This window comes from Apus apus, chromosome 19, assembly GCF_020740795.1.
Source record: "Apus apus isolate bApuApu2 chromosome 19, bApuApu2.pri.cur, whole genome shotgun sequence".
NCBI classification, from domain to species: domain Eukaryota; kingdom Metazoa; phylum Chordata; class Aves; order Apodiformes; family Apodidae; genus Apus; species Apus apus.
The window spans coordinates 11,804,234-11,827,938 of NC_067300.1; the positions used below are offsets into that span (position 1 = coordinate 11,804,234).

The 23,705-nt window shown below is 36.9% G+C and overlaps 1 protein-coding gene across 10 annotated transcripts in view; it reads left to right on the forward strand.

Moving 5' to 3' along the window:
• RALGPS1 (Ral GEF with PH domain and SH3 binding motif 1) overlaps positions 1-23,705 on the forward strand; it is an 84,058-nt gene that overhangs the window by 44,221 nt on the left and 16,132 nt on the right. For all 10 annotated transcript variants that reach the window (XR_007891290.1, XR_007891291.1, XM_051636647.1 and 7 more), the window contains 3 exons: positions 9,102-9,239; positions 11,487-11,580; positions 17,283-17,350. Coding sequence is in view for 8 of the 10 variants with exons in the window: in XM_051636647.1 (XP_051492607.1) it covers positions 9,102-9,239; positions 11,487-11,580; positions 17,283-17,350 (300 nt within the window). In the remaining 2 variants the exon portion in view is untranslated. The remainder of the gene's footprint in view (positions 1-9,101; positions 9,240-11,486; positions 11,581-17,282; positions 17,351-23,705) is intronic.

Sequence of the window (23,705 nt, forward strand, 5' to 3'; positions counted from 1 at the left end):
GTATTTGTTCATAGTTTTTAAAAAAGTTTTAAAGAGCTGTGTGTTCTGAAAGAAGCTGAGGAAACTAATATGAGAACACTTAGATTAATCAAAGGACAAGACATTTAAAGACCCTGGATTAAAACAAACTCTTCAGTTCTGCTCAAGTTAAAATGTGATCAAGCAGTGGCTATCCTAAGATTAAGTCATCTCCGTTGTAAAAGTGAATGTCTACTCTGTCAGAAAAAAGCCAACAACCCAGGTCTAAATGTATTACTCTAGTAATTCAGTATTCCTTAGCCTATTTAAGCTTCTTGTACCTGTACTTGTATGGCCTCGGATTCCTGTGGGGAATATTAAGGCCTCTTATTAGTAACTGTCATTATGTTATTGTTATTTTCGGATTTGACTCAAAAGCTTATTGCTTTCAGTGCCTATGAGAGAAGAGACAAAACCAGAGACTGAACTGATCATTTCAGTGTTACTAAGTAGCATGGTCAGGATGCCTGGGATTAAAGCAGTCCAAAGCTTTCCCAATGCACTAGTTTTATACTGGAAGAGCTAGTTTAATTGAACCAGAATGTGATAATTCTGTCATTTTGGACAGATTCTGTAAGATGTCTGAATTGTTTGGATAACACTAGAAGTTTGCCCTTTGGGAAGGATTGGCAAGAAAAATGGGATTAGCCTTGGTGTGGGCATTCTACTTGGAGCAAATGGAAATGCCTTTTCCTTGGATTTGTAATACTGTGGAGTTAGTTGCTTTTGTTAAAGGCTTTAGGCTGAATGACATGATTTTCAAAATGTTTCATAGTGGTTCTGTTTGCTTTTCATCCTGAGAATCTCAGAGATCAGCTTGCATTTAAATCTATGATTGGAGAATAACAGATCCTACTAACAGTAGGATACTAATAACCAGTTACTTCTGGCGGTAAAAGCTGACAGTTGCTTTCACCAGGGTAATTCAGTCAGTAAGGAGTGGTCTAATGTTAGACTTGGCTTTGAGAACTAGTGAAAATACTCTAAACCAAATGATTATGGAAGTCAACTTTGAGTCACTGATCAGAAGCTCAAAGTAAACAAAATAGATAAGAATGTGCTAATTTTAAAAAGGCAAACCTTAAGAAATCAGACTGATTAGTTTTTCAGACAGTTCAGTTGTTGAATTAGTTTCCAACAAGATCTTTTAAATTTTTAATTTTTTTGAAGTGTGTGGAGAAATACCAGGAAAAGAAAAAGTGGACAGATTCAGAGAATGTATGTTGTAAAGAAAAAATACCACCCAGACTTGAATACAAAAGTGTTTATACAAAGATATTCTGTCTCAGGAAGTCCCTAAACCACAGCTCACTGCTGACAGGAAGCTACATCTGGAAAACAATTACTGTACCTTTGCCTTTCTCCAGTGTTCTTTTTCGAAGCATTCTCTGCTTTCTGACATGATTCAACATATGTTTAAAAATGTTGAAATGAATCACTGTTATAATATTTAATCTTCTGCAATGTATTTTTCCTGATTCATGGGAAAAGCATTAGCAAATAGTTGGGTTTTGGGGAAAAATGAAAAAAAGTAATTGCCATGCTCTTGAGAAAGTCACTTTTTTTTTTTTTTTTTGAGGGAAAGCTTTTCCAGAAAGTTCCAGATAGCTTCAGAATTTTTTAAAGTGTTTCATAGAATCATAGAACGGTTTGGGTTGGAAGAGACCTTAAAGAACATCTAGTTCCAACCTCCCTGGCCTGGGCTGTGGATAAGGGAATGATTTGCACCCATCAGAGGTGATTTTGGACATAAATTCCTGAATATAATTCCATCTGAATTACTTGTAACTTCTTGTTTCACACACTAGGATCTTATTTTGAGAGTTGCTTGGTTTCTGCTGCACTTACTTGTCTGTTTTTCTATATTAGGCTTAACTGCTACAGTGAGAAAGGTGAATGATGGATTCCAGTGATCTCTTAGGGTGAGATTATTCAGGAAACACCATGGGATGGCTGAGTACAAAGCACAATAATATTTTATTTATTTTATTAAACATAGATGAGGGGCATCCACTTCCAGTGCCTGACTACTCTTTCAGTAAATAAATTCTTCCTAATATATAATCTAAACCTCCCCTGGCACAACTTCAGGCCATTTTCTTTGATCCTGTCATTATTTACGTGAGAGAAGAGGCCAATGCCTGCCTCACTACAATCTCCTTTCAGGTAGCTGTAGACAGCAATGAGGTCTCTCCTCAGCCTCTTTTTCTTCACCTGGAAAAGCTGAGGGTAGTGGGTATAAGTTACTCCTGTGAAGATTCCAATTGGATGCAAGAAGAAAAATTTTCACAATGAGAGAAATCAGCCATTGGCAGAATCTCCCCAGGGGAGTGGTGGATTCCCAAACATGAGACAATTCTAAGTTTCAGCTGGACCGGGTGCTGGGCCATCTTGTCTAGACCGTGCTTTTGCCAGGAAAGGTTGGACTAGATGATCCCTGGGGTCCCTTCCAACTTTATGAAAACTTCATAGAGGTCAGCAGCAGTCCTTGCATGACATGCAGCATGATGGTAGGATGCTCAGTTGATTACTTGATCTATCAAAAGGTAAGGAAGAATCTCTTCTAGGAAGTACCTGTTTTCTCTGAAGGGCTTTGAATCCAATGTCAAACTTAGAAGTCAGTTCCCTGAAATTGTAGCGCTTTTTTTTCCTTTAAAACTTGTGAATTTTCAACCGTGCTGAAATTCCACTGTAGAAGCACTAGTATTTCCAGCTGTCTCTGCCAAGCATTAGTAGAAAATGCTTTTTATATTGAGTCACTGTTATATTCTCTGTATGCCTAACGAGTCTGATGTTACCCATTAGTTTAGTTTAAAGGCTCTTTGGAGTACAGGATGGTAGATCTGAGAAACCATGGGAAGGTTAGAGAAGTTTGAAAAGACTAGTCTGTATCTGTAACACTCACAGAAGTGAAACCACTGCAGTTAGAAGCATTGGCACTTTTGCTAGTGATGTATCTTCTTCCACAGAAAGGTTATTCCTTTTCTAGAAAACAAAAATAAATTGAAAACTGGATAGACCAATGTTAAATATGAAAAGTGAAGTGCAATGTAATGGTTTAAGTTAGCAGAGTGCTCTGCCTGAGGTAAATATTTTAGTGTTGAGCTTTTGATTAAAGTAGCAAATGACAGTTATTCTTATTAGAGAACGATGCTCAGGAAAAGAAATGCTTCCATCCAAAACTACAATGAATTAAACTCAATTCATAAATAGTCTGGGAAGACTAAAACCACATTTTTTTACTAATTTATTAATAAGTGAAGATTTATGAACTCCAAGCTCATTATTTCTTATTTAATATTTAAACAAATCAAAGAGTTAGATTGAAAAGTTTGAGACACATACTTATGTTGTGCTTTAACTTTGTTCTTGATCTTTGTTCTTATGACTCAGAACACAAAATAGATACAACTGAGAAAGCAGTCTGAGGCAATATGTTATACTATCACATTTGTGGATAGAGCAATCATAAGGATCAAATCAGGTTTTCTTAGAGTACTCCAAGTCCTACCAGGGCTAACCAGTGTATACATTTGGTTTTGTAGAAAATTTTTCCAGCCCTTAGTCCATGGAAAATACCCAGTCTGCTTGAAACCAATGATACCACAAAACTGTTGGCTTTTCTGACTATGAGCTCATCTCCTAGGAATGGTGTCTTTGGTTTTACAGACTGCTGACTGTAGTGATTTGGACTTTCTACTGCTTAGCTAATTGATAAGTTTCCTCTGTCCTCTGCTCTATTTAGTATGAAATAACCACTCTCTGTGGGAAAAGGCTTTCATAAATATTGCTGAATATAAATTGGAAACATATTTTTGTCTCTTTTGGTTTTCCTATCAGACTAGTGTCATTATTCAACTTTTGGGGAGAAAAAAGGGAAAATAATTACTTTGCATAGGTTCCTTTCTGTTGTGCCTGCCAGCTACTGCATGTCTTGTAGACATTGCTTCCTGTAGTAGTGGAATGCTCTCTACCCACACATCCGTGCTACACTGCAGCACATGTGCATTCAGGGGCTTCCGGGTTATGCGTATCTTTAGTACAGGAGAAGTAGGGAAATAAAGTTGTTCATTAAAACATTTAGCATTTTTTTTGTGGTTGTTACAGTAACAGTACAATTTACCAAACAAACGTGGGAGATTGTTATAGTACTTGATCAAAATGTTAAGTAAGAATAACAAATTGAAGTCCCCAGGCTGGTCTGAAATACTTCCCCATCAGTTAATTATTCTTTGTTGCAAAGTAGTGAATGTCAGACTAACAAAAGTACACTGAGCAGCTGTTTCCTAGTTTACCTGCATTTACAGAATTGCAAGGAGCCCTGGAGCGTTATGCCCTTAAGCGTGTGTCAGGTACGTGGTAGCGGTGTTCTTTAAGCATTTGATTGGAGTTGTTAGCCCTACTATTTCACAGGATGGTCTTATAAGTGTTACTTAAAAAAAAAAAGACACAGTTGAGAATTATGCAAGTTCTCAATCTTTATCTGAACTGATTTTTTTATTATTAGTTTTGCAACAATGTGTATTTGTGAGGCAATTTCAGGTCTGGCAAGTTTAGATTGTTACACCTTGTGCCTGCAAATTGTCGTAAATGCCTAAAAGATAATTGAAATTCTAAATTGTTAAGGATAAACTGTGCTGCTACTTCTACATACTGTACTTCAGTACATATTCTGTATAAGGAATTTTAATCACATTTTAAAAATGTTTTCCTGGTCATAATATTTTTTTTCATGAGGTCTTTCTGACAGGGAAACACTGTCTCCCTCACTGAACTCCTGGAAAATAGAGGATAACAAGGTCAAAGAAATCTGAGGCAGAACAGAAAATCTGAACTCGGATTTCCTGACTTCTAGGGAAATGTCTTAAAAAACAGATTTCCATTTGTTTCTGCTACTGCGATTTCAGGTGATAATAGGATGAAGCCTAGCTGTGAATCAAGACACAAATATGCAGACTTAAGTTTACATCCAGCTGAACACTGAAGTACTCCATAAATACTTTTTCAGTAAAATTTAGACTTGGAAGTTGTCTGATAGGTAGAGCACTCAAAATGCTTAATGCCCTCAATCTGGGTGGCATTCACTACTACCTGTCAAGGTCACTTTTTCATTGTACTTCAGATTCCCTGTCTTTAAACTGTCAGTAATATTTTCTGCTTTGTTTGAGTGCTACAATAAAAAAATAAGAGCTAAGCATTATAGTTCTTTTTGCCAATTTAAAAATAATTCCTCCCCTTTACACAGTATGATTGCTACTGATAATTCTAGTTCTAGGTTATTTGGCCGTGCTTTCCTTAGTCCATGTCACTATTTCCATGATACCATAAACTCACGAATGCTGTGTTGTCTGCGTACAATATCCAGCTGCAAAATTAGTTCTAGTAACAATGGAGAAAAGTCAGCATCACTGGAAAATGTTTCGCCTGTGGAAGCAGCTGCCCATGAGCTCACCCTCTGGAAAATATCCTGGTGGCTTCACATCTTAAGAGAGCTTTTTTCAGTGCACAGTAGCACACATGTAAGCCAAGGTTTGAAAATCTAGTGCTGTGTGTTTTCTTTGGCATATGGCAACCCTGAGCCTTTTCTTTGAGAAGCTGGTCTTAAGATCTTTTGATGAAAGGAATAATTTTGTGATTCCTCTGAGCAAAATAAACTGATTCTCATATATTCCTATTATCACACATACAAAAGAGTTCAAAATGCCGCTGCCCAGATAAAGGCTGTTAAAAAAAAAATATAACGAAAAACTAATAATCCTTGTTGCATTAAAAGGGGGGAGAGGAACACCATTGAGAAGGTGTAGCTAGTTGTGTATTTACCAAGAATATGTTCTGTTACATTCCAGCATGGTGCATTCAGTTTAGCTTTTTATTGGCATGATTGGTTTGGTTTCTTCCTGCACCCCACTACCCACAAAAACTATGTAATAGTGAATATGGGGTGTATGCAACATGTGAATGAGATTTTGCTCATGCAGGTACTCAGTATTTATTAAATTCTAACAAAATAGCCAGATCTGTCTTCTTTTTTTTTTTTTATAAGCTGTAAACTAGAAAACCTTAGGAAGCCACATGTTCTGTTCTTAAATCTGCTCGACTATTGCTGGTGGTCTGTATCTTACAGCTCTACGTGATAGTAATAAGACGTTACTAGAGAACACATAAGAACATTTTAATTTCAGGAAAGAATTTTTATTTTCCCAGATGGAAATGTTACTTCCTGGGTTTTGGCTGTGGTTTGTTTTGTTTTATTTAATCTGAGTAAGTCTGAGGTATGCTCACTACCAGGCGATTGCATTGAAATAATTTTTTTTCACTGCAGAAACAATACACTTCCAAAGATCCGTTTGTTATCAGTAATTAATCCAAGCATACTGAAATTCTCTCAGGAGTGTGTTGCTTAGATGTACCCCATACATTTCACTGTAGTGGCTTTCCTTCCCTTTTAAAAAATTACACTTGACGAGCATGGTTGCATTTCCTGTTGTTTTAATAGCTGGGAGTGATTGGGAAAATGTAATTTTCTGAAGCTATAAGCGTGAAAGTCAGCCAGGTAGCTATTTTTCCTGAAGCAAAGGTCTCTTTTCAAGACACGGCAAGAAAACATGAGGTACAGGGGGAGTAATTGATCATAAACATGCTCAGAAACAAGCATGGAAAATCAAATGTGGAAATCGGGTAGATTTTTATGCTGCACAAATTATTTTCCTGCTCAAAAGAATGTTCCTTTCTTTGTTACACAGCAAAGAAGTACCAACTTCCCCGCACAGCTGATAGAATAGTTTAGGAATATGTTAAATTAAAATTTGCTTCCTAACTTAAGAGGAGCTAAAACCATCTTTTGTATTTATATAGTATTTAATATTCTGAACTGCAGTAGCAACTGTGAATTTGCAATGCTTTTATACTCAGCAGTTGTACAAATGGTAAGAAGATGTTCCTGAAAGCTATGGTTGTTTTTGGAAAGGATAAAATGTGCCAGGTGCCATCCTCCTTGCAGTGCTTTGCACAAATTCTGTGCTTGAGGCCATCTGCAGGTGTCCAAGGTACATGGAATGCTGTGCTGTCCTCACAGACTGCAGCACTGTTCTACTGAACGAGGATTTCATCATGTGCTCTTAAGGAAGTTCTCAGTTGAGTTTGATGGGTGGAATGGAAAACAACAGTGAACAGTCAGGAAGATACCAGTGGTGCTCTTACTTATGCCAGAGAATTTTCACAGTAGGTTGCTTACATTCACCTGTTGACAGATTTGCTGGAAAGCCAGAATTGCTACTGTATGTCAAATCCTGACATAACAACTTCTATTTGAAAAGGCTTGGTGAAGCTGATTTAATTTGCTAATTTATATTGCTGTCTAGAATGTGCATTTTTCCTGTTCTGACTCAGTGTTTTTGACTGGCAGTTTTAATGCTGTAGAAGAACCTGTGTCAGGTTCTAGATTTCAGCCATTAATCAGTTGAAAAAATTCTGCTTTGTGCATAAGAGTGTGTTAGTGCATTTACTCCTGTGCAATACAATTTCCTGTTTTTTAGTCTCCTAGTTTTATTTGGTGGTAAAATGAAGGACAATTCTCCAGCCCCCTCTGTCAAAATCCTTATGTTTACTACACATTTTGTTGTTGGGGAGGGGTGGCTTATAAAGAAGACAGACCGTATTCTGTTACACAGCAAAGGACAAGAGGCAGTAGTCACAAGTTACAACATAGGAAATCAGAAGTGGATATAAACAAAAACAAAAAATACTGTTAGAATGGTTTAGGAGCACTGGATTAAGTTGATCAGAGAGTCTCCATCCCTAAACTTATAAGGCTCTTAGCAGCCTTTTCCAACTCTTGATATAGCCCAGATTTGAGCAAGAGATTGGACTAGATTGACCTCTGGAGGTCCCTTCTGACTGAAGTTATTCTGTGATTATTCATGACAGCACAAAGTGTGCATAAAATGCCACTGGAGTGGAATTCTAAGATTCTCATTCCCCTCTGAAAAAATACCATTGTACTGCTATGAAAAGGTCTTAGAGAGTTTATAGGTACGCTGTGTTTTTACAGACTTTTATCTCATAATTCTTCATTTCTGAATTTTAATTTCACCCACATTTGTTACAGACTGAGATCAGAAAATGAATTACATATATGAATTAATAATAGTGTGAAGAAAAAATAAATGTTGCTGGGATGGAACTTCCATTTTGGGAATTCTGAGTTTGTTTTCAAAAATCCTTATATCTGGTTAGTCTTGAAAGAGCGAAGCTGTCACTTACAGTATATGATTTTTATCTGAAATGATATTTACCTAATAGTAAAAAACTGATTGAAGTATCCTCACAAAAGGCAAGACTGATACTCTTCATCATCTTCATTTAAATGCATTTAATTAGTTACTGAAGTAAATATATAAGCCTTGCATTTATGCTTTCATAGTGGCTTTCATGAGTTTTGCAAGACTATGTTGCAGAATTATCTTTCAGTTTTCCAGAGTTAAAGCTAGAACTTGCTAGGCAATCTCAGTGATGATTCAGTTTTCTCAAAGTTAATAATTGGATATTGGGTGTTCTTCCCAGTCAGTGCTTTACCCTTTGTTTGTGATTGCTTTCTAACTACAATAATCACTGTCTTTTCATAGTTACTGAGAATTCAGGGCCTAGGCAAATAATTGAGCCATTTTTTCACTGACAAAACAAATGAAAACATTTTCAATTTGTTTTCTTAAATCAACGCATAATCAAAACCTAAATATCCTTTTGTCTTCTAGCAAATGCAGCCTGGAGCCTTGGCCAAAACGTTCCACGGGGCCTTGCTCCCACAGCACCCCCCGGCACCGCAAGCTGGGGCGGCTGCTGCTCTTCTTTATTTTAGTGTCATTGTAATGGTCCTGAAAATTTCTCATAGTTGACATTAGCCTATAGAACTCAAGTGTTAATGATGAAGTTGTTCAACACAGAGATCCCAAGCCATCCTTCGTTTAACGACCCCAGACCACAGAGGGAGTAAATCGTTGCTGGCTGTTCTATCCATTAAAAATTATGCAACTCTTTCGGTTTGAAACACTAGATCAATTGGTTGATTGATTTGTTTGTTTCAGGAATTTATCTCTTGGATTTAATCTACATTGATTCTGCATATCCCGCTTCAGGCAGCATTATGGAGAATGAACAAAGATCTAACCAAATGAACAATATTCTTCGAATAATAGCTGATCTGCAAGTCTCCTGTAACTATGGTTGGTAAATTTTGTTATACCTATTAAGCCTGAACTAAAATTTCTTTACTGCAACATTGTGCAAGCAAATTTTGACCCTGTGTGAAGGAACACAAGAGGCGAACATTGTGGAGTTGAACACCAGTAAGTCATGTAGCTTTCACTTCTGTGCAATTTCAATCTTTACGGTAAATTAGCTTTTATTCTAAATTGTAAGAGCTATAGCAGAAACTGTGCAGAGTTTACTGCTATGGGTAGGCTACAAATGACATGCTTTCAAGTACAGCTATTGCATTTGGGTTATATTCTGTTTTCCGGAAGTATCTTAATCCCTTTCCTTCTCAGTAGATACGATGTATTTGGAGTGTAGAATGTGTACGTTTCATTATCATTTTATTGTTTGTATCCTAACAATACATTTACAAAATGAAATACAAAGATCTCAATCTATACACCAGTTGTTAAATTGTGTGTTAAGCCTCTCCATATACCTCACTTGTTGATGAAGTGAGGAACATGAGGGAGCTGATTCTTTCTGTTAACAGGATTTTACTCTCAAATTAATATATTCGATTCTAGCCTCTTAGTGAAGGCTTATGCCAAGAAATGTGCTGGTTTGGGGGTCTTGACACGTAGTATACTGTTGGTGACCTAGCATGACTTATTAAACATGAAACAAGCTGGAAAACCTTGAGAGCAACTGTACAATTAAATTCAAAATATTTAAATGCTACAGTTTCAGAGAGTTTTGAACAGAAAAAATTAAATGTTAGATTGTGAGAAAATGAGGTGAGAAATTGTTTGTGTATCCTTAAGTGTCCAGCCCTTGTCCTTTGTTGTCAACTTTGGTATTATTTAAAGTATTTAAACATAGGGACTAGGCTTAATAATCTATGATTCTGAAGAGCTAGATTATTCAGCTGTCATGTTCTTATTGTGAGATTTTGTCCTTGAATACTTTAAATGACAAAAGAAAACGGGTTATTTCACTGGCCCTTCCCTTTTTATAGTTTTGGTGGCTTAATCAGAATGAAAATTTTAAAATGGCCTCAAAGAAACAATATTCCGGAATAACGGGTGCTTTTAAAACAGTTGTCTTTCTGAGAGCATCGAAGTTAAGTTAGATACTGCAAGGCCTGTTACTGTCTGTGCACCACACATCCAAGGATTTTTCTGTCATTCTGAACTTAGTGTCTGTCTTTCATGAAATACCGTGTTAGAATTTTTAAGTCCTTTCACTTCATGTTCGTATAAGAATGCCTGAAACCCATGGGTGCATGCTTTAATTTTCCCCAGAACTGAGCACAAAATTCAAGCAGGGTCTGCAACAGGTAACTCTTCCACTCATGGGATAGCGAATAATAAAACCCACCAGCTTTCATGATGGTGAAAGGCAGCTGTCTTTTCTTTAGCAGCTGAGCATCACTTTTGCTCAATCACATCTTTAACATCATCTTAGAGTCCAAGTAATTTTTTTGCCTGGTTTATTCTTCAGGAAGGTTCAAGTTTTCTGTTTACATTAAGGTAACTATGAGAACCAGGAAAAAAAAAAAGAAAAAAAAATCCCACAAAAATAACAAAAACAAACAAACAAAACCAACCAACCAACAAACAAAAAACCACACACACAAAAAAACACACACACACAAAAAAAAAACCCACAAGAACCAACCAAACAAAAAAACACCAAAAAACCCCGAAAAAAACCCCAACAAACAATAAAAGAATAATTGGTTTTGGGTTACATTGGTTTTGACAGGGAACTGCTGGAAAGAGTCCAGCGCAGAGCCACAAAGATGATTAAGGGAGTGGAACATCTCCCTTATGAGGAAAGGCTGAGGGGGCTGGGTCTCTTTAGCTTGGAGAAAAGGAGACTGAGGGGTCACCTCATCAATGTTTACAAATATGTAAAGGGTGAGTGTCAAGAAGATGGAGTTAAGCTTTTTTCAGTGATGACCAGTGATAGGACAAGGAGTAATGGATACAAATTGGAGCATAGGAGGTTTAAGGTGAATATCAGAAAAATTTTTTTTACTGTGAGAGTGACAGAGCCCTGGGACAGGCTGCCCAGAGAGGTTGTGGAGTCTTCTTCAGTGGAGACATTCAAAACCCACCTGGATGCGTTCCTATGTGATGTGCTCTAGGTGACCCTGCTCTGGCAGGGGGGTTGGACTAGATGATCTTTCGAGGTCCCTTCCAACCCCTAGGATTCTATGATTCTATGATTCTACATTAATGTTAATTTTTTTTTCTTTGAACACTCCACAGATCATCTTATGACACTGCCCCATGTGCAAAAGTATTTGAAGTCTGTCCGTTACATTGAAGAACTTCAGAAATTCGTAGAAGATGACAATTATAAGTAAGTACTGTTCTTTTCTTAATGTTTTGTGGAATTTAATGTAAAGATCACTGTGCTGTTAGTTTTATTAGAGTTGAGTAGAAAGCCATTGGCTGAAGAAGTTTTGGGCTTTTTCTGGTGTTCTTGGTATTTTATTAATGGAACTGGTAATACCAGAATGCCTGAGTAAAATCCAGAATGACAGTCTTCCTTCATGACTCTAACCAGATTTCCAAAACGAAGTATCTTTCTAAAAGTTAAAAGCAGATGAAAATCTAGTCTTTATTCTATTACATGATGTTTGTGTTCTGAGAATTTTATTCAGGAACCCTAAAGCCATTCCCAAGAAGTCCAGAATTGACTCTATGCTGTTGTAAATAATACATTAAAAACTTCCGATTTCAAATTACTATTTTTAAGAAGCTGGTGCTTAAGATATAAACCTGACAGTTCTGAGGGTTTAAGCATGTTAAAGCAATGCTGACAAAAGAGGTGGAGAAGGACTGATCCACAGAGTGATGTGAGGTAGACAGTATAGGGCATGCTGGTCAATATGTGAATGTGCTCCAGTTAAAGAAGGTGAGAATTCCTGGCCAATAATTCTGAAAAAACTAGCCCGGTCTAGACCTAATCATGGGTCTGGCAGCCAAGGTTTTAAATAACACAACCAAGGTAGATGGAGTGCTATGTAATTAGCTATTGACAAGTATAGTACCTCTGTTCCGGTGAGCAGAATTAAAAGTATTCAAAGCAACCAGATGTTCAGTGATATGATGTTGGTATGAAAGATTTTAGAATATGTTTTGGAAAGCAAGGTTGCTAATGAACTTCCTTAAAACCAGTCTTGTTACTAGTTTTATTAAATGTTCAGTTAAGAACTGTGTCTCAGAATTTGTGAGTACTTATACCATATACTAATTAAACAGTGTTGGAAGGGTTCATCGAAGTAGAAGGTGGTGTGGCTATCACAAAGGAAGAACCAGATGGCCTGATGACTGAAATGACAGTGAAACAAAACCAAATATGTTATATATTTATTCTAATAATAATTTATGGTGTTGATCAGTAGACGTCTGTCAGAAATGAGATACAGCAATGAAAAGACAAATTCATCCCTACTCCTTATCAAATACAGTGTTTCTATTAAAAAAAAAAACAGTGTGTGGAGTGCTGTACATGATTCTGGACATCCATGCTTAGAGTGGGTTTCAAAAAAGTGCTGGTGCAGTCAGGTCAATAAAGTGTGTATTGTAACAGCGGACTTGAAGAATTAGACTTTGCTTTAACCTAGAAAAGGAGAAGTTTAGGTAGGAGAATCACTATGTAGGAACACAATTGGTAGAAAATGAGGAGGTAAAGAGCAATTTAAACTAAATTGTAATGGATACACAAGGATAAATGAATAAAACAATTTACAATCTAAATGTTGAAATATGGTTCCTAACCATCAGAGTAATGGAATTCTGGAACAGCTTCTTAATTGGAGTAGAGACAAATAATTAAATAATTTTAAGTTGAACTTGATCAGTTAATGAAATCAAGGCTACCAGTTAGTGTTTGTGAGGAGAAAAAGAGCAGACCAAATGAATCAGAAGACTGGGTATTACCAGTGTGGGGCTGTGTACACATGGGCATAAGGAATTACTTACCCCAACCATTCCACATTTCTCTGCAGTCATAGCTGATACTGCTGGTGTACAGATGCAAAATCCTACTGAGACAGTTCAGGAATAAGATGATGTCACTGTAACAGGCAAATAAACATGTTTGGGCATAGCATGAGTTGAGCAATTTGTCTTTTCTCTTCTATTTTGAACATAACTGCAGTTGGTGATGGCAAGTCCAGCTGCCCAGGCTCTTCCGCTGAGCTCAGGTTCAGGCCACTGAGCATGCAGCACTGTTCCTCAGCCCAACCCGTTGGTGAGGATTCTTGTGGTAAATGTGTGTGTAACTTTGCTTTTCCTGAGACAATTATTGTAAAAGTAAAACCATTCGAACAAGGTATTCTTTTGGAACTTCTCCGAGTATTATCAGGACATACCTCAAATAGAGAGAAAATGTCTACAATCTGTCCTCTGGCTTAGGGCAACCTTTAGCAAAAGAAGCTGACCCAGACCTGGGTAATTCCTTGCAGAAGACTATACTTAGTCATGGTTTGATGGGTTTGTGCTTTTGCATATGTTTCTGTGATGTTTTCATAGCAAGATTTGTCTGTTTCATGGAATTAGAATTCCTGCCAGAGTACTGATGGTAGGACGTGTATGTTCTTTTTCTCAGTCTCCTAACATTGTATATGCCTGTGCTGCAGATGCACATTGACCATGGGTGTTGTGCACAGCCTTTTGAGAAGGTCAGGCAGCCCAAGACTCGTGTTAAGGGTACTCTGAGATGTAAACCTCAGTGTTAATTCTTAAATTGTAATTTTTTACTAATTTCCACACACACTTCCATGCTTCATTGAAGTCACAAGCATAGAGCAAAATTAAGCTGAGTAGTAATTAGTTAAGGTGAAGAATTGCAGTTAGTTTAGGCTTCACAGCCCCTGGACTGGATTCAAGAAACTGGTCATGTTGCTAAATTTGATTTTTAGATGGCGTTTCCTGCTGATGCATTGATGGTAATGTTATATATACAACAGCTTTCATGAACTGTAATATCTTAGGAAAAAAAGATTAAACAAATATTTTCTGTAAATATATGATACTATAACATAACATTTGGACAAGCTACAAGTCATGAGTAACTCCAGTTTAAATTTGAAGATAATTTAAACTTTAGCAGCAGCCTTGCTGTTAATGCTGGAAGGTTTTTGATGTATCTTAAAGATAATTTAGTACTTTTGATTTAGTTATTTGAGAGAACGTTTCAATCAAATTTAGTAGTTTTCTTTCTAGGCTTCACTATGGCAAGGAAAAACTGGACTTCAGTTACAGAAGGTATTAAAAAGAGAGAAAGTTTTGATTCTTAGCACAGTAAAGTTGCTGCAATTTGCAGACATTGAAAAACTTTCACCTTTTTCTACCATGTTTTTTTTTCATTAGAATAAAGCTTTAATTAAAAGTCTGTAATCATCAAAACTCATCACAAATACCCTTAAAGAGAACTCTCATTTTTCTTCCATCTTTGTGTTTGATAAAAAGGTTTTGGATTTTATTTTCAATATTTTATTTCACATTTTTCTCTCAGTTTTCTCTAATACATTGTCAGTTTCACAGCATTTTCTTCTCCCATGCCAGAATAAACTGTAAGCCTTAAAAAGGCAAAGACTGTTAGGTTTTTATAATGGGAAAGAATCTCCTCTCTTTCTTTCCAGTGACTGTTCTTTTTGAGCCAGGGACAGCATTAGTGTACTCTGAAGAGATGTGTGCCTGACCTTTGGCAGGGAGAACAGAACTATTTCAGTACCAGGCTGTCAGGGAGAGAAGCTCAGATAGTTGCCCTAAAATTTATTGGCAGGATCCCAAAACGTGTTTCACCAAATGAGAACCTCAATTACATTGAACAGGAAAATTTGGCAGCCGCTTTATATAAACAAAGCTTTTCTCTACAATTTTTGGTGCCAGTGCAATGGCTTGGTTTAGGTTTGTGCTTGTCAGCAAGTACAAACACTCCAGAAAACCCCTGACAATGATGTAATATCCTAAAAGTAATAGATCTTTCTTGCTCAGCCCATATGCTGTGATAACATTTGCTTGTTACAAGACTGAAGGGGCAAAAATGGGACCTAAAGCATCAGGATTCTTTCATAGCTATACCCAGAAATATACTGCTAATGATTGTTATGGCAGCCAGTGATGTGGCTGCTGCAGGACCTGCTTCCCCCTCCAGCAGTGGAAGAAGTGATATGGGGACAGTGCTGTTCCCCAGGTATGCAGGTTTTCCCTGAGCTAGACAGAGCCATCCAAACATCGTGGCATCATGCCACATCTTGCCATGCCTCACAGTGGTTTCAAAACTTTTTTTTGTTTTTTTGCTGACCTTTTGATATCATTAGGTCAGGCCTTGTGTTCTTCACAGTTCTTTGAGTAAAGCCAGTTTGAACACTATTACTTGCATTGCAGTGTTACCTGGATAGGACAATCAGGGTTGGAATCCCATTCTGTAGGCTGCCATCTATACCTATAATTCAGCTCTTTACAGTGTATTTAAGCAAGACTTTGATATTCCAATATAGTATTAAAATGATTTACAGATGTATCAGCACTTAGACCTTGCACTAAGGCTAGGCTTCTTCACCATGCTAAAGCAAATATTTTGGTTTTGAAAAGAATTCCTGAAAAAAAAATAATCTTACCAGTGCTGTCATACTGGATTAATATGAGTTGTAAGATGAATTTCTGATCATATACAGATGCAGACACAAAAATGTCCTTATGAGTGGCTGACCAGTGGAGAGTGATGTTATCTCACTGCGCAACACTGAAGACTTCTTGTTCTGTCATTGAATTTCTAAGTGCAGCACACACTGTGGGTGCTTTCTAGGTTGTATAATGAATAACTTTGTTAAAAGCAGTAAGTGATTAGCTCTTAGTTTCTGCTGTTATCTTCCCCTTTTCTTTACAAGAATATTTTTAAACAGAAAGATAAATGGTATAGTACAAGTAGTTGCATGGAGGTTTATTTTACTTTGTTTTGTCAGATGTTCTGGTCACTAAAGAAGGTATAAGAATGCTCTTGCCTTCAATCCGGTGACAGATCGTGGCACTTGCCCTCACGTAGATAATTTGTAGGCAAGATTTCAACTGTGCCGTTGTTCAAATGTGTGAGAGTTGTGCTGAGTCTTGGAGCTTGATGCATAGTAAGCTAATCAAGTTGATAAAAAATGACAAGTTAGGCGAGTGATGTGTGGCCTTCTCAGCTTTGTGAGGTACTCCTGCCACGATTGCTTTGAAAAGTACCTGATTCTGCAAATAGTTATCTGAAATTATAGACGGGACCGGCTTAATAAGCATGATTTGGGTCAGTTTATGTGCAATGACAGCAGTTATTTCCTTTGGTTTTGTGCCTGTTGCACTAGAATTTACTTAGCATTGCAGTCCTCTGTACTTTTTTGCCCAAACTGGTACAAAACAAAGGACCAATGAGTGTCAAGTTAAGAAAGAGTGCATGAACTTGAAAGGTGGCAGAAGTAATATCTGGAAGATCAAGATGTGTTGGAGTGCTGAGGCAGGGCCACAGTGAGTGCATCATAAAACACACAGAGTGAGGCAGACTGGCATATAATAAAATGTTTTTATAATTATCTTATTTACTATTAAGCGTTGGTCACTTTACCCACTTATGCTCCTTTTTTGTAAGTTATAGTAACTGATATTTCTAAATAGCTATTTCTGAGTGCACTTTTCCACATGATAACAGAATAAATTAACTTTTCATGCACAGAGAGACTAAGGTGTTTGCTGTTAGCTTTGTATCTAAATTTGATACCTTGTAGGATTTTTTTTTCAGGTGAAAGACTATATGAACACACATTTTTACATTGATAGAGAGTATAAAATACCAATTTCCATTTATGTTTTCATAGACTTCCCTCCTAGTTTCTTTCTTGGATCTCACAGGTAGTGATTTACTTTAAAAAAATTACTTTGTTACATAACAAATTATTACACTTTCAAAAATAAAAAATCCTGCTTACCATTGCTGAAATAATTACTTTCTTCAATGTCTTTCAGCTTTTTTGAGAAAATTCTTTTGTTAATTTTTCTAAAAACTTGTTTTTCCAGATTATCATTAAGAATTGAACCAGGTAACAGCTCTCCTCGACTGGTTTCCTCCAAAGAAGATCTTGCAGGTATAAGACTTCTCTTGAAAATTTGAGTAAGGAAATAATTTGAATTACAGAAGTCTTCCACTGACGTATATGGGAAAACCCATTTTATATCAGAGGGTTTTTGGAGAAATTAGTAATTGTTGCAGTTACTGAATTATCTCATAAAGGCTGTCAGAAAATTGATCCCTTTCTGTGCATATGCCCACTGTCAGGACGTTCTTGGTTTGGAACACCACTTCTCAGATGGTTGTAAAAGTTCTGATTTTTGGTTCAGATTTCTACATATCTGACTTGTGCTTGGGGTAGCACCCTCCTTTGTCTTAAAAATATTCTTCCTTGGAGGTTCTTACAGTAACAAGTTATATCCCATATATCAAGATCTGTTTCACAAATACAAGCATTTATTTAACTAGGCAAAACAAATCCATGGATCTTAAATGAATGAAAACAATTTAATTTCAGAAGAAAGACTTAATTTGCCTATATTGTAGAGGAGGGATATCCTGTCATTTGCCTCTCTGGAGAACATAGCAAAGAAAAGCATTTTTAAGGTAATTGATTAGAATGTTTCAGAGTTTTAATAGACAGCATAAAACCTGCCGGCCTTTCCTGGGTGAGATTACAAACCGAGCTACAGATGCAATGTCTGAAACCAGTCCCTGGAGTTGGCCAATGCAGAGTGCCCAGGTTGTCAGTGTTGCTACCAAGGCTCCCACTAACCTTCTTACCATGACTCCTGCTTGTCCTGAGCTTCTTTGTCCAGAAGCCAGACCTGGTAATTCAGAGGTATTTTCAGTACCTGAGTCACCAGTAAAGGTTGCTGCCTTGTATATAAACAATCACAGCTTGAGGGATAAAACGGGGTGTTTGTAAGCACTGGAGCAGCCAAGATTGTGTGGTTTCTTACAAGTGCTTGCAGTTTTATTTTTTATTTAATAAGTGAAGAAGAGCACTTCTGTGAAAGTGAAATAAGTGAAGAAGAGCACAAGTGAGTCAATGAAGTGAAAACCAGGAAAATCTCACATCACTAATAAATAGAAATTTAGGATATGTTGGTCTTGAGTAATCCTGAGCTAAAATATCCAAATATCAGGAATGAGATATTTGACCATGGAGAACTAAAAATTGCACATTCAAAGATACTCAAGTCAACTTTATTTGGATCTAAATTGTAGTTTGAGATTATTTCCACTTCAACCATTGTGTGCCAGGAGTAAATCCTTTGCAGTCAGCGAGCAATAATGATAAGAGATGATCTCAAAATAGTTTATGCAGTAGTTTAATGTTCAGTCAATAGGGTAAGGCATAGAAGTCTGAATAATGTGATTTGAAAGTAAAATAAAGGTTCTTGGCTCATAAGGGCAGTCATTAGTTCAGTTCTCATGATCACCCGAAAGTTAATGTGTTAATAATAGGAATAAGGTGAGTTCTTCCTGTGACATGCTGCCTTCTTTTAGGTTGCTGTGTGTTTCCAATATGAGAAAAAGATCAGTATTGAGGTAATGATTCCCAAGTCAAATGGGCTTAAGTGCAGGGAATAGTGTTTTCTTTGTGTCCTAAAGTATCACTACTTGTGTTGTTGATGGAAATAGGTTTTCCTTCCCAGCATTTTGACTTTATCTTCTACCCAACTTCAGCTTGCTTTCTTTCAAAAGAAGTTTAACAGTGTACTTTTGCCAGAGACAGTGTGGGTTTGGTTTTTTTCCCCTTAAAGTATCTTTATGAGTGTGAGGCTCAATAAAAACAGTTGAATCTTTTAGTATTTCTGTTTGCAAAGTACTGGAGAAAACCATGTGTCTATTTTCCATGTCAGTTGCCAACTGGTTTTCCAGTAAATTTGAACAGGAGGCAGACATCTGATTAAAGTTAATATCTCACAACAAGCTATGCTTAGTATATTAGTGGCTAAGATGGTCTCATTTAATTGCCAAACACATATATAATTCTGAATGGTGCTTTCACAGGAAGATTTCATGCCTTCCTCAACGCTGCAGAGATTGTCTCTTGCAAATAGCTTTTAAAAAGGAGCTTTAAACAGTTTAATTGTATGCTTTCAGGAACTGTGTGGTTCACACAACTTCCTTGGCAGCAACTGAAGTCTGTTCATTCTGCCTTGCTATGGTTTGAGAGAGGACATAGTTGGAGAGCTGATAGTATGTGAACTGTTCACAGTTTCCAGTTGAATAAGCAGTTAAAGACATCTGTGTTCCCGCAGTCCTGGCTATGAGGTGCCCAGCATTTATGGTACAGCTAGTAGACAGATTGTTTTGGGAGGTATAACTCAATGCCTTTTCCCAGAACAAAAGAAAATATTTAATGTATAGTAAATAAGTTACCTTTTTAAGCAACTGAAGTTCCTTAGCATTTCCACACCAAGTGTAGCTCAGTGTAGAAAACTTTATACATGTTCTTGATCATCTTAATGTTATTTTGGTAAATTCAGGACACAGTGCTAATGAGAATATAGAAAATGTTTACTTCTCTGTCATATGCCATATTTATCCTGTCTTGGAAAGCAATATAAATAGATAAAATAATTACCATATCCAGAAAATTATATCTAATACTAAATGAGTCAAAGAATAGTCTGCATGTGATTTTTAATGAACCCATTCATTGAAGTTAGCATTTAGAAGTCCTTTTTAGCCACAGCCAGGGCTCAGCTGTGGGCAGCCTGTATTTTGGCATTTTCGTCATGCAGTAGTCAGGGATGGACCCTCACCCCCTCTTTTTTTCCTTTTTTCCCCCTAGTAGATTTTGGTATAATTTTTGATAGGAGAATAAGTGGATCAGAGGTTTTGTGTTACCTCCCTACCAGGAATCTGAAGTAATTATTCTGAAATGGATGCATTCTGCTTTTTGTTCTTGGGGTAAAATTCAGCCCATTGTGCTGAGTCCATTCAGCTTTTAGAGTTGCTAAAGAAGTTTTAATTTTATTTTCATTCTTTATAATCTAATTGTTAATTTTAATTAATTAGAATATGCTTGCCAGTATGTTAATTAATTAGAAGCAGTAGATTTATCAGATGTTATATATGTGATATGTAGGATTTAAAAATCTAGAAAGTGTAGAAACAGAAGGAAGAAAGACTGGGATGTTTGCACAAGTGTAAGCCTCTGGAAATAGGTCTACTACACTAGTGACATCTGTACAGCAGTCCCGGCATTTTAGAATGAAAAAACCCACACCATCATTTTCCATGTAAACACTGAGCTGACATTTAGTTTTGCCATTTGTTTTACTGGTTGCTCTGGCAACTAATAAATAGTTTGTGCTAAGTGCTTTAGCAGCCCATCGTTCTGTGGAAATAAGGATTGTCTAATCCTCCTGCAAGTGCTTGGTTATTGCCTCCTGTGCGTGGTGTCAGCTTTTCTTACACTATACTTAAGGTAGAAAAGGAAGAACTAAGTTTCCTTCACAAAAGTTTACAGACATCTAGATAACTCTTCCTTTGTGATACATTCTCCACAAAGTTTTACAACTCCTCTTAGATGCAAAAAAAAAAAAGAAAAGAAAAAAAAATTTTAAAATAAAATAAGGATTTGTGGAAGATTAAAAATATTAAAAATATAAATTCTGGAATATGACAGTGAGTTAATGTTTTTCTGATATTTCTGGAATTACAAATTCTTGATTGCCAAAGTAGACAGACTAATATTCTATATCAGTTATTGTCCTTAGAGTAAAAAAAAAAAAAAGCACCATAGAATAAGATTTCCAGATTATTTTTTATAAATGTATCTGTACCTTTTGCTGTTATGTAGAGTGGAGGTGGAGATGAGAATAGGATTCTAATTACAGCACCAGGGATCATGTGGCAGAACTACAGAATCCTATTTATATTCCCTTTACTCCCAAGGCATGGTATTAGAAATAGCTCATAGTCCTTCTGAAAAAGAGAGTACTTCCATGCAATAACCAAAATCATCTCCTGACCTCTGCAGCAAAAAGCCTTTGCATTCTGTTCCAAAGAGAGTGGGCAGGCTTCTGTCTGACCAAAACATCCATGCCTGGGGCGGTTGGGCTTTTGGGGGCCTTGAGGGAGCACAGAGGGTTCTTAGTTTGCTCTTGTCTGAGAAGCAGCCATAACATACATGGGTCTTGCATGCTGTATGCATTAATAGGCTTTAGTTGAGTTGTAAAGCAATACTCTGAAAATTGAAACTATGTTTTTACAATAGCCACCATTCTAGATTTCATTTTTTCACCTCATTCTTCTGTGCACAGAATTTTTCTTAAGTTCTTTATTGTGTGTTTTGTAAGTAGGTCTTTCTGTTTGAAAGTTTTAATTATCACCCACTGACTTTGGTTACAATGGCAACAGAACAGTAAAAATTTACAGCAAAGATTTAACTGGAGACTTCATGGTTTGGAATGTCTTTATTAAGTTTTAGAGACAGAGCTGGTAAGTATCAGTTTTACTTCTTAGCTGCTTACAAAAAATAGTACATAGTTGAGACTATTTTACCTTCCTGAAAAATAACTATTTTTTAGCATATAATATGCAACTTGTTTTCAGTTTTCTGTTTGGATGCCTAGTGTTGCTTTATTGATAGGTTTTTAGTGGAGAAAAATTGCAAACTCTAACTCCTTCACCCCGTTACTTTTTTAAAAAGCTCTGGAGACTGTAAATGTTCACATGTTCTACTGAAGGATTGCAAAAGTCACATTCATTTATAACATTTGAAGAATTATTCATGGAAAAATTATGCAAAGGAAAAAACAGTGAGATCCTTTGGGATATGTGTAAACTTTTCCAAATGTTCTTGCCACAGATCTCTGAACAGCACTTAGCTCACTCTGATGAAGTTGTCTCACATTCCCTAACACAAACAAATTTTTAATAATGTTTCAATATTTTTTATACATTATTTTTGTGCATGTCAGCGTAGTCTTCAAAATGATGCTGAGAAATAATGAAAACCAAACTAACCCTTGTTCATGCCAGCTGACTGGAAAATCCTACTAAGAGTGCTTTGTCTCCATGAAAGGCAAAACAACAGAATAGCAATCATGGTAACAGTATGCACTAGGAGTGGAGCCAGGAGAGTGAAGAGGAGAGTTAGCAGTAGCAGATGACTTCACTTATTGGAAAAAAAAAAAGGGGGGGCAAAATAACTCAATCTCAATTGAATTTAAATATTGGAACTTTGTTATCAGCAGTATCAGGCATAGCTTCCCTAGCTAATTGCTCAGAAGTCTGGTATGTCCATAAACATCCCTTGGTCTGTGCAGTGTTCATCAGTATCTCCCCACTTACCCTGTTTGGCATCCTCCTTGGCACAGGCTCTCTTGTCTCTTACCCTGTGCAGAAATGAGGTCAGCTCCACTGCCCATGGCTCAGGCTGACTCTGCAATCAGGCTTGTGCTGAGCTGAGTGACTGCAGCACAGCTCCTGACAGGCAGGGCTCTCAGCTTCACCCTGGCCTCATAGGCGTTTGACAGCAGAACAGATGCAAAGACTCGGTAGAAGTTTTAAAACTCAGATTCTTTTTATCTTAGCACAGGGGTAACAGAGCCAAACCATATTTATTTCCTTCTCTTGCCTTGGAGATGAGAAAGATGCAGAACTGCATAGAGAATGGCCACTCTGAAGGGAGTAATAACATCTTACCCCTCAAAGCATTCTGTTTTCTGTCATCAGGATTTTCACTGCAGACACCTAACTAGGAATTAAAATAAATCCATTACCTACCTTCACAGGACTGATGAAAACAATTGTTTTCGCCGCATAGAATAGTAAGCCAGGCTGAACTGTTGGCTTACGTTGTACATCTCCTGAACCTATCTCCACAAATTCTGTCACCCTTGACACATCTCACCTGAGCCAGGCTATATTTCAACCTGAACTGAAGTCTGAGATATGCAGTCCTTTTAGACACACTACATCATTTGTTTTGAGGCTTATTGAAATAAACTGTTCTGAAGCTGTCCAGGTAGTAAAAAGCTTTTCCTAAAATCAAGTTTAAATGATCAGTCTTTTAAGTGTTTCTGTGTTGTATTCATATCAGTGCAAATTTCACTCGATGCTTCCTAGCAGTGGGGGTCTAATTTCCGAAAAAAAAGGAGTGTGGAGTGAAAACTCCCGAACAACTATTTTTGTTGGTAGTCAACTATCTCTTTATTTTTTGTAGGTTTTGGTAGGGATAACATGTGAACTTGTAAGTACTTTAAAACACCTGGAGTAAAATCCAGCTGACTTTGATTTTGTAATGGCTTGATTGTGTCATCAAAAGACTTGCTGTTTTGCTGTTCTTTCTCTAGGTAGTAGTTTTTGTGCAATGCAATGAACATTGTGTTGGAATCAAATTAATTGAACATTGTTACTGCTTCCAGCTCTGTGACTCTCCACAGTGAGAAACCTAAACCTTTAAA